Source organism: Ptychodera flava, chromosome 1 (genome assembly GCF_041260155.1).
Source record: "Ptychodera flava strain L36383 chromosome 1, AS_Pfla_20210202, whole genome shotgun sequence".
In the NCBI taxonomy this organism is placed as follows: domain Eukaryota; kingdom Metazoa; phylum Hemichordata; class Enteropneusta; family Ptychoderidae; genus Ptychodera; species Ptychodera flava.
Window position 1 is genome coordinate 57,456,527 of NC_091928.1, and position 11,933 is coordinate 57,468,459.

The 11,933-nt window shown below is 38.3% G+C and overlaps 1 protein-coding gene across 1 annotated transcript; it reads right to left on the bottom strand.

Annotated features, from left to right (window-relative positions):
* Positions 1 to 8,852: 8,852 nt before the first annotated feature.
* LOC139145847 (uncharacterized) lies at positions 8,853 to 11,699 on the bottom strand. The gene is made up of 3 exons (XM_070717264.1): positions 11,660 to 11,699; positions 10,368 to 10,475; positions 8,853 to 9,887 (listed from the first exon to the last, which is right to left on the bottom strand). The coding sequence occupies exons 1-3, from the start codon at positions 11,697 to 11,699 to the stop codon at positions 9,199 to 9,201; spliced, it is 837 nt and encodes a 278-aa protein (XP_070573365.1). The 3' UTR covers positions 8,853 to 9,198.
* Between the last annotated feature and the right edge of the window lie 234 nt (positions 11,700 to 11,933).

Genomic DNA, 11,933 nt, shown 5'->3' on the forward strand with positions numbered 1-11,933 from the left:
GCAGGCAGAAGTGTATTTGTATGGTTTGTAAGCAAGGTTTTAAGTCAGAATTAGAAATACATCAGGTATACTGTGGAACAGACACTGCTCAGCCAGTTTTTCCTAAGGAAGTGTGTCAATTCGAAGGACATAAGAAGAAGGTTCCTTGTCCCTACGTCGTCTACGCAGATACTGAGGCAATTATTGAGTGGGGCACCGGCCGACACATTCCAATTTGTATTTCGTATGTTATGATTGAACGCTGGCCAGGCCGTTCCGAAGGTAAGCCGAAAGTTTTTAGTAAAAGAACATTCACAGGTACAGATTGTGTTACAGAATTTCTAAAGGATATGAAGAACAGGGCTGAGAATTATTCGAAATCGTATTATTGGAAATAAAACCAATGAAAGATACTTCTAATTACAACGATCCAGACTGTATTGCATGTGGAGCCCAGCAAGCCGGATACCGAATAGTGAATGATCCTACGACTTTTTATTGTGAAAAGTGCCACCCATCGAGAACCATTCCTATCTACTTTCACAACCTCAAGGGATACGATGGTTCTTTTATTTTACAAAAAATACATGAAATCAGGGATGAGGGTAATATCATAGCTAAGACGGGCAATGGTGGAATTATGTGTCTCACGAAAACATTTATTTTTCACGCCTCAATTGTTGTCGATCACGGGAGGGAGACAAAGAAACGTTTCTTTTCTATAAAGTTTATGGACAGTGCTCAGTTGATGTCTGGGTCGCTCGCGAAGTTGGCAAAGACTGTGCCAGAGAATGGATGGACGGCAGTACCACTTTTGTACCCTTCCCCTACAAATATTTAGACTCGGTTGACAGACTAGAAGAGGAGGAGCTCCCACCACGACACAAATTTTATAGCGAATTAACGGAAGAGGGGATTTCTGAGTCTGATTACGAACATGCATTGCGAGTATGGGACGAAGTTGAATGTAAGACGATTCGTGATTATATGGAATTCTATTGTGAGACGGACGTTCTCCTTCTTGCCAACGTGTTCGAAAATTTCCGTGACACATGTTTAAAAGCATATAGGTTAGATCCAGCCCACTATATGTCAGCGCCCGGCTTGACATGGGATGCTATGTTACTTTACACAGGTAATAAATTTAAACTCATTCAAGATGCTGAGCAGATGACTTTCATACAGAGGGGAATTCGAGGTGGTATCAGCCAGTGTAATATTCATTATTTACAGACAAATCATCCTGCTTACGCAACAGACGAGCCTAGCGGAGCTGGCGGGAATTATGATCCGGAGAAACCGTTAACCGAAATAAAATATCTCGATGCTAACAATCTTTACGGATGGGCAATGAGTCAACCAATGCCAATGGGCGGACTTCATTGGATGACGATGGAAGAATTGTTAGAATGGGAAGGTGGAGCAGGCTTGGATTGGGGACCCGGCGCTAGATTTCCGCCAAGTTTTCTAGAAGTAGACTTAGAATACCCTACCGAATTACATGAAGAACATTCCGATCTACCACTCGCGCCGCATCACTACGAATTTCCGAGGCAGGGCAGTCGACTGATTACGAGTCTAATGGATAGACATCGATACGTCTTACACTACAAGTTGCTTGAATTCTATCTTCGGATGGGAATGCGACTGAAAAAGGTGTATCGGGCGCTTGCCTTCGAAGAGGCACCGTGTCTCGCGAAATATATTGACTTTAACACTAAAATGAGGGCAAAGGGGAAGACAGATTTTGAAAAGAATTTCTATAAGCTTATGAATAATGCAATGTTTGGCAAGACAATAGAAGATGTTCGAAAGTACAGAGACTTTAAATTTGTTTCGGACCGGAACGGTACCGATAGTGGCCATAAAAAGATTCAGAAGTATAATCCAAAGATGAAACATATAACTCTCATAACTTCCGAAGAGGATGGCGATACCTGCGACAGTGCCCTACTGGAACTGAAAACGGATGAGCATAGATATGTAAAACCAGTTTTCATTGGCGCGGCAGTGCTTGAACTTTCTAAGCTGCTTATGTATGAGACGCATTACAATTACTTTCGAAAGCGGTTCAAAGGAATACGATTAGCCTACATGGATACTGACAGTTTTGTTTACAGTGTACCTCTTCCTTCCCCGGACGTAACTTTCAATGATATAGTTAAGGAAGATGTGGAAAAGAATGGTAAGGAGTCGATATATGATACTAGTGGGATGAAAGATGAGATGGGAGTTCCAAAGATTAATAAAAAGGTGATAGGTAAATTTAAAGATGAGTTGAATGGTGTACCTATTCTTGATTTTGTTGGTATTCGTTCCAAAGTATACGCTTTTCGGACTCCAACTTCCGAGACGAAAAAAAAATAAAGGGATAAAAGATGTTTGTGTTAGAAAACATTTGAACTTTGAAGATTATAAAGATCTGTTTGAAACTGGGAAGGAGCCCGAGCGAGCACAATTTGTGCAGTTTGTACGGAAAAAACCTGGAGAAATCCGTAGTGAAAAGCGCAGTAAAATCATGATGGCGCCAAATGATATCAAACGTGTGCAGTTATACAATCCAGACACGGGCGAATGGCTGGCAGAAACATGGCCGATAGGACGGAGTTCCTAACTTTCATATCCATTTAATCCATAATGTCGCATGTATCGTTCCAGCGGCGGACTAAATCCTTCTTGTTTTTGAATTTCTAGTGCCTGATGAAATATGTTTTGAATAAGTTCTGAGGCGTGGGTATCTTTATTCTCTTCTTTCTTTATAGATGCACCTTTTTCTTGTATTTGTGTAAGCAGCTGTTTATATTGAACGTAATAATGTTTATATTTCTCTCGCCTTTTTGATACTCCTGTTTTTCCTTGTATTACATCAATAATAACACCTGGTATAGGAGTTAAAGCTAAAAGAACTGGAACTGCCGGAATTGCTGCTATGACAGCTGAACTTACAAGAATTCCCTTAGTCACATTAAGAGCCATATCAATTCGGCCCATCAATTTGTAACTTCGTCGATATGCGGCGCTAGTTCTTTCGATATAGTCGGCCAATTGTTCAACGCTTTCAACAACTGAGACGTGCATTTTTTTTACTGTATATGTAAGGGATGATAAAAAATAATTGTAGTAATATAGAGAGATAATATGGCAGAAGGAGGAGAAGATATTGAACTCCAGGATTTCGATAATGCAAATTTAAATGATGATGATGCTACTGCTGAAACATACTTAATAGACGATGATAATGCTCTTGCAGAAGCCGATCCTTTCCAGGCCGGCTCACGAGATAGTCCGTATGTAGATCCTACGATTAAACATAGGGTAGAAATTAGAATACAAATGGCTGAACGACTCTTAGACAAATTTAATATTACTAATCCGGATGCACGAAACGAATTTATTATAAATGCTAAGATTAAAGGTGGTGAACTGTATTATAAAGACATCAGAGTTACAACGGATAAAGGAAGTAGATTTTTAGAGAAATCTACGTTAAGGGGGAGGAAAGGAGGACCTGAATTTATAAATAAAGTATACGGATGGAGTGGAGTCGAATATCGCTCTAGCGCAGAGCCTGACTATGTAAGTTCTACATTGTATTCTGAAGATGTGAAAAACGATAAAATACCGGCTGAGAAGATGACGCCAGAAGACATAGGTATATACAAAGATGAACTGACATTCTTACGGCAAGATGCTTCTGGTAATGCACACAAAATACAAGCTTTTGAAAATAAAATCGATGAATGGAACAATCTAAACCCCGAATATAGAGCTATTAATGATGAATTAAGGATTGCGAATATGCGTCTTGACGATCTTAACAATGAAAAAAAGAAAATAACGCTAGTGAAAAAAGAAGTTGAAAACAGTTAAAGGATCCTGAAACAAGCACCCAAGGAAAAGAAAAAGCCGAGAAACTACTAGCTGAACTCATAACAAGAGAAGCTAAAATTGTTGATCGAATTGAATATGGACATGTAAGATTAGCGGGGCACGTGAAGACTGGCGTCGACTAGGTCTCTTCGTGATGTAATTTCCGATCCAGAATTGTCACTCAGGCTGAAGCTGACAGAGTTATTTAAACAATTACAATCGCTGCAATACTGACTGCCATTGGAATGACAATATCAACAATTTCCCTAGCTGTGACTAAAGGAGGAGGAGGAGGAGGAGCAGGAACTGGAGCAAACACAGGGGGTTCAGGTCCGCCCAAAGTATACACAAAAGCGAAAGAAATTGTAAAGCAATTTGGCGAATGGTTAAAAACCTGGCTGCAAAAAGTGCTGCTGCAATACCAGGTTTAATCGGCTCCCTTGTCAGTTTTCTATTAAAAACAGCAGGATCGGTTGTCGGATTTGTTGGAGAACAGCTATGGATATTTTTAACTGGTTTAACATTAGTCATAATAAATAAAATTATGTATTAATATATGACCCCGCATGTTTGGTGAAAAGAATATTGCAAAGTTTCTTTCTAAAAATAAAGACCTGTTTGGTTTCTCTGTTGAATTGGAATGGTGCAAACTCCGACGAGTAAATCGACATATACTTCGAGCAAATCCAGGTGTCCGACTCAAAGATGATAATCTATATCATAACATATTAGCTTTCGTGAAGGAATGTCAAAAGACTAACTTCTTTAAGCGACTAGAATTCATAAACGTCTTTCAGGAGATTGACAATGATGAAATGGAAGTCCAACATCTGCAAGAATATTGGGTTCTTCGACTGATTCGCGACACAGGTAATCGATTTATCTTTCAATCAGACGGAAATATTTATGTAAAGATGTGATTTATTTTTTCTTTTTAACTGTAATTTTTTCTTCTTCACTACTATATACATTACGCGAAAATGGGTTACGATAGATCATTATTACCGGAATTCACCAACCGAATACCGAAGGGAACGAAGTCAGAAAGAACTCATCATGTGATTGCTCATAATCCAAGTGAGGCAGATCCAGGCCAGACACTTATCATACGATGTCCGAAGTTAGAAAGCGGAGTAGTACTAGTTCCAGATACTTTCGACCTGGTTTTTGATCTCGAAGTAATGGGTCACGAAGATAACCGAGTAGTACAAAATGTTGCAAAAAAATTGGTGGAGCGTATGGTTCTCACATTTCAGGGGCAGGCACTTTTCAATTTGAATAAATATAACCTTATTGAATGTTATCGTGATCTCTTCAAACATAAAAAGGAGAGAACGAACATGACACTGTATGGAATTCAGAACGAAAATCTAAGAAAATTGAGAAGTCACGCAGCCAATGCAGATCACGCCGTCGTGGATGATAATTTACTTTTCACCACATATAAAACAAAATATGCTATTCATCTGAATCATCCCCTCATAACAGGCCATGGGGTTGCATATCCAAAAGAGTTAGGGAGTCATATTGAATGGGAAATTACGTTGGCACCCGCCTCCCAATTACTTGTCAGTAATAATGTTGTTACACCCAATTATAAATTAAAAAACATTCAAATGGAATACGAAACAATTTCTGATTCCGTACTTGCGAGAGATACTGCTGGTTATTACAACAACGGTAAAAGTTACCTTTACGAGCATATACATTATTTTAGAACAATCCCATTCAAAGAATCAACCACGGTTATCAATGAAAATATAAATGTACCACGACGTAGCATTAGAGGTATTGCGATACTCTTCACTAAAAATCAGAATCAGTCAGAACTGAATAGTGAACTTTTCTTTAATCCATCCATTGAATCTGTGTCTGTATCAATCGAAGGCATTGCAAATAAAATATACGCTCAGAAGATGTTACCAAGACAATTTTGGCGAGAGGCACGACGGTATTTTGCTGAAGATAAAGATTGGTGTGAAATTGATATAGATGAAGTTGATTATTTAAAGAATAAATTCTGTCTGTTTATTGATTTACGTAGTTTTAAAGATATTGAATTTCATGGAAATGGTCTTAGAGTAATGAACACAAAAGATGGAATACAGCTTGAAATCTTGAAGAAAGATACTTCAGTGAAAAGTGTCGACTCTCGCGATGATAATAAAATCGAAGGCCGGGATGATAATATATTTGCCCACGTTTATGTTATTAGCGATGCCCAGGTCTCTGTTGAAAATAGTAGATTAAAGTCTTTACTATTTTAACTCCGTTTCTATTCCGAAGGGGAGGTTCATACATATCCCACTGGATTATTTTTAGATAACCATCTGTTACCAGTGACAAAGCCTATCGGTCCACGGCACTGACACCTATTGTAACATTTTAGCGGCATGGAAGGGAGCTGTCTAGGGAGGGGAGGGAATTTTCCTCCCCTCCCCTGTAGCTTTTTCAGGTAGTATCCCAGTTATACACGTTTACTTAACTACTGTAGGCACAATACGGTGTATGGTGTCATTTCACAACTGCATTGGCTTTTGAGATTGCTACAGGAAAAGAGCTATTTCTATGTGTAAACCTTTTGCCGTGACCAAAGTCTGAAATCCCCGTCAACGATTAGCTCCGTTCTCGACCAAACGTTATGTATATGCCAGGCGAATAACTTTGTCCTGATCTTTTACACGCTGAATACGCATACACAAGGCAGTGTGTCGTCCCGTGTGAGCGTGGTTTATCGTGTTATATTCTGTGTTTCTTACACGTTTGTCATGGTTATTCAGTTTTTTTGAATTCCATGTTCTCGTTATGTTCGTGCTTGCATCTCAGTTGTGTGTGAACAAGGTTATCCTTGTAGAGTAATATCGTGGTTTTAATGGTGGTAAGGTTTAACCCGTAAGTTCCCCTGATCACGTTATACGCGTCACTAGCACAGTGCGAACACAAGCTGAGCTGCTGACGGTTTTGCGGTTCGCCTGGATATTGAGTTGAAACCTGTGCTAGTATATATTTGTCGACTCAAAAATGGACCTTGTCCAGTATAGTGCAACGCACTGACCTGTTCCCGTGGACTGTACCAGTTTCAGTTTTCTTAAAATGAAAGTATCCAAGTTTGGTGATTATTTAATGTGGAGTGGGTAGTATGTTCCATAATTTTGGTCAGCGTTACATGTCGGAGTAGCAACGAGGACGGCTAATGTGATGTGAACATAACATCGGATGAATAACGAGAGACCGTCGACAAATATTTTGGCAGTCAACAAACAAAACTGGCGGGTGAATATTGCACGTTGATTAGGGAGAACATCGACGCCACAATCTCCCCATACCCTCTGTCGCATAGCAACGAGTTATTTATAGCAAAACTTTCCCTTTGTTCAAACCAAAGTGTCCCTCCACATGTGATTCGTGCATATTGTGTAGATGCGTTTGGGGAAGTTCCACTACGCACTAAATGTCACGTTCTTTCTTCTCAACTTTCTCAATTTATAGTTCAACTAGAATTTATTGTAGAGGCTTGTTCAACCACTCACACTAATTGGCAAATCAAGACAAAATAATGGTATATAGTCGTGGGGGGGATTTTGTTGTAGTTGGTCAATTATTTCCTCACAAAGTCTCCCAACATATCACAGAATGACGCTTTTGTCTCTGTTTTATCCTTAGTTCAGACCAAGGTGAAGCATTCTGCAGAGATGTGGAACAAATGGTCCAAGAACGGAAAAAAAAGAGGAATAAATCAGAAGAGAATCCGGTGGATTTTATATTGTAATTGGGCGTATTCTCTCTATGTAAGTATGCAATTTATTCCTAAAATATTATTGTATAACATGTAAGTTTAGGTGAGCATAGTTTGCTACTGAGCACTTCTGCCCAATTACCGGTATATATAGGTTCTGGGTCGGGGGGGGACTATGATTACAAACAAGTAGGAAGCTGCAACTATAGGTTCACTGTACCATGGAGCTCTATGACTACAGCTAGCTACATAACCTATTTTACCAAACTTAATGTTTGAAATTTTACATGTGTATACTGAAAATGCAATTTGCTTTCTTCAGGCTAAAGAGATTGGACAACCAGGGGATCACTATGCATTCCCTCCTATGATTCTGAAATATTTGAGATGCCTATTACCAAGGAATATTAAAGGTGAAATATGGAAGGTAAGAATTAGTGTCAGACCTGGTAATGCCTTCAAAGTTGATGCTAGCCTGTTTTTATATCTTTTGGTATAGTTTGGCGTTATTTTATTTTCTACAATACAGTGGATATGAAAATCGTCTTCACCAAACTGTGTATGTTTACAGAAATGAACAATGTTTGAACTTTGGCTCTATGACTTGACATTCACAGCTGCAAGACTTTTAAGAACATTGAATTTATGAAGTCCCAGAATTCAATGTTTTTGCCCAGTTTAGACTTATTTTGCAACCCAAGGGCAACATACAAAGTAACAAGTCTTGCCAAGCTGTCATTTTTGTTGTATGAACCAAGATCTTCAAATATATCTATAGTGTAAGTACTTGTGAAAGGCATATACATAATGCATGTATGTACAAGTAGAATGGTAAAACGCACTTTCAAAAACTTTATTTTCATCACACTGTTAAAAAACTGCTCATACTTTATTGAGACAATGACAAAAGTACATATATGTACACTGCTTTCAATAAAACTGAAAGAAAAAGTGCATGTAGTAGCACTTTACTCGCAAACTTAGGCGTTATTTTCTCTTTTTGTTCTGCTGTACATTTCAGGAAGCTTTCAAAGTAACGATGACGCAATTTGTACAAGCAGTAACACCCAACTTACAAACAAGGACTTTATTGTACTTTGTACTTTAACTAATAAAAAACATTTTTGTTGAGATGTTTTTGTCATAGTACTTCATACATATGCTGTGTAAACTTTCATTTTGGTTTTGCATCTAACTTAGCTGTAATCCCCGGAAAGAAGAAGCCACTCCTGAAAGGTTGTAAAGTGACAGTACTACAGATACAATGTGATTTATTCCACTTGTATAAGAAATTCTCCCACAAAGTTGGATATATGCCCCATGTCTTGGTAAAAACAGATGAAGTACATGTAGATCACATCATCCACTTCATGTCAATAACAAATTTGAAAAATTTCAATAAAAATTCCATAAAGAGGGAAGTAGAAGCTTTGAAAACTTTTATAACTGTGTTACAGGCATAAAGAATACTTTGAATGAAACCAGGGTGAAAAGTAGCACCCAGTCAATCAGACAAAAATATACTGATTGTTTTCCAGTTGACAAGACTTGCGACATAAAGTCTCTGTCCCTTCACTTCACTGACTCAGTAACTGTCCACTGATGTATACTGTTCAGCTACACTGAGATCTTTTATGCCCCTTCATTGGTTGCAGACATTTAGTACACCTTCTTCCAGAGTCCTTTTGCACAACAGCACTGTCAAAGGCACCTGGCTGGTATGTGCATCCTTCAGAATACTGAAACTTGTCCAGTTTCTGCAAACGCTGTTGTTTGTTCCTCTTTCTCCTCCGCTTCACTTGAGTTGAGGCTTTATACAACGCATCCCTGACTCTGATATTGTCTATCTGTAGCCATGCTGCTGTCATGGAAGAGTTGATACCCAAAGTGCTGCTCCGGCACAGGTCAGTGCTGTATTTCGACATACCACCATTGAAGAAAGCCACTGCCATGTTTATTCCGAGAGTGACTTCATCTAGACCATGGCTCTTGTCTTTCGGCACAAAGCTCCACATTACATTGTGTAAACTTTCATTTTGGTTTTGCGTGTAACCGAGCTGTGCTCCACGGGAGAAGATTCTCATTTGATAACTTGTCGATAACTGGTTCCACAGCCTTGACAATGGCTGGTGCAAGTGGATGTAGGAGAGGTCTTTACGTCTGTTTGCCAGACACTTTATCCTTTTGCCACTTGCACAACTACCAGCTCCCTTTGGACAATACTCATGGCGGGGCTCATCATGAGTACTTGCGTAGTGCAGTAAAATGGCCCTCGTCTGCCTGCTCATTTCTTCCACATTGCCTGAAAAAACAGAAAAAGTCATTTGTGATTATGTTGAAAAGCACAAAATGCACTGGTTCACTTCTACTTATCACATTTTACTGAAAAATCTCAAATCCAAACTCCATTCTCCATTACAAATATAGGTCTACCAAAATTCTGCTGTCAATATGGTCTTCATAAAATATTCATTCATGTACAGTGGGTGTTTAAAAGCCATTGAAAGTCTAGCAAGCAAAGGATTCTAGAGCCCCTCCTAATTTATGAAAGTCACCCATCCCTTAGTCTTTATCCTCCGAGGAGATGGCACTTATTTTTTTCATTGTACACAACCCAAAGTAAAGGTAAGGCTGGCCTACACTTCCATTTTCTAGGTATCACAAGATTGCTGAAGACATCAAAGAAACTGCCCTCATAGCAATATGACATTACACTTCTACAACTATGAATAGTTTTACTAATAAAAAACCTTAAAAGTGATACATTCTAAATTGCTCTTACCTTTATTATTTCTCAAGGCAATACCATAGAACACTTGAAATGCGTTGATCATTTGGTTTGTGAGTCTATTCCGGCCTGTCAAACCTTTGCCATCCTCTAGCTTACCACCTAGTGAAGAAGAGAAATACAAAATGTCACAATTTTTTTTTTCTCTGCAAACCATGTGATATTATAAAAATATGGTAAATTTAATATTTTAATTAGAACCACAATATTAAGAAGGCATGTTCAAAACATGGTATACAAAAATGCAGAAAGATTCTCCAAGACATAAAAACACTCATCCAGGGTGACAGTCAAAATCTATATGAAGGGACCACCCCTATTTGCACACAAATAATTGTAACTGAGGTTATATCTTGTAAAGGCCCATGCTAATTTCCACCCATTAGTTTTTCTAAGGGGTAAAAAAACTTGCTATCTGTATGAAGATTTCTCTTCCCCTTCATGATGCAGTTGGCCAGTATACCGTCTGGCATTGCCAGTATTTACTAGATACTTATAGTGAGGGTAATATTTGGTCAGCTGTGTGTAACATTAATGCCACTATTAAAATTGTACAGAATAACTTACGCAAGCATTATCAAGTTTCTTGGTACAGTGATTTACACAATGATAATAAGTCTCTTGGGAAGGGAAATAATAAGCTCAGAACGTACAGAGAATTTAAAACTAAGTTTGGTTCAGAGAATTACTTACTGGATATTAAGAACTTACGCTGTAGAAAATTGGTCACAAAACTTCGTATTTCTGATCACTGTTTACAAATCGAGTTGGGCAGAAGGTCAAAACCAAGAATTCCGCCTGAATCCAGATTTTGTAAGTTTTGTAAGTCTTCCGTCGAGGATGAATTTCACTATTTAATGAAGTGTCAAAAATATAATAGTGATAGAGAAGTTCTCTTTCTGCAATGAACTTGTATTATCCTATATTTGATAGTTTAAATGAAAGAGATAAGTTTTGTACATTTTAACTTCAGATGATACGCTGTCTCTCATGAAATATATTACAAACACTATGTTTCCCCCAGCAGCTGCAGGTAAAGACATAGACAACAATGTTTTATGCAATGTTTAGTTTTGTTCTTGCTATACTGCACTTTCCGAAGTGTGTTGTTATGCAATAAAGTGTAAAGTGTAAAGTATTTTACAGTTGAAATGTTAAAATTACCAGGGCTTTTTCGTCTTTCAAGGTGGGCAACAGCGAAACTCGTTTTAAAATATGAGTTTAGGTCCCTGGCCCTAAAGAGTATAACTACAGTATTGACCTTTTAGTAGTTGGCAAATACTTACCTTTGTATTTATCAACAAGTTTTCTCAGGCGGGTGCCCATTCTCTTCTGAATGTGACCAACACAGTCTTCCTTTTGGACAATAATATTGTCACTGGCATACACATCTTTAACAGACTGGTACGCTGCGCTGTCTCCATCTCCTATAAATTGACTGTACCTGTTTTGTAAAATACTATAAAGAACATATACCTTGTAAGATAATTGTTTTTCTGCACTGTCTAAATGCAAACAATCTTAAGACAATAGCTGAAATGAACATTGGAGAAAAAAAGT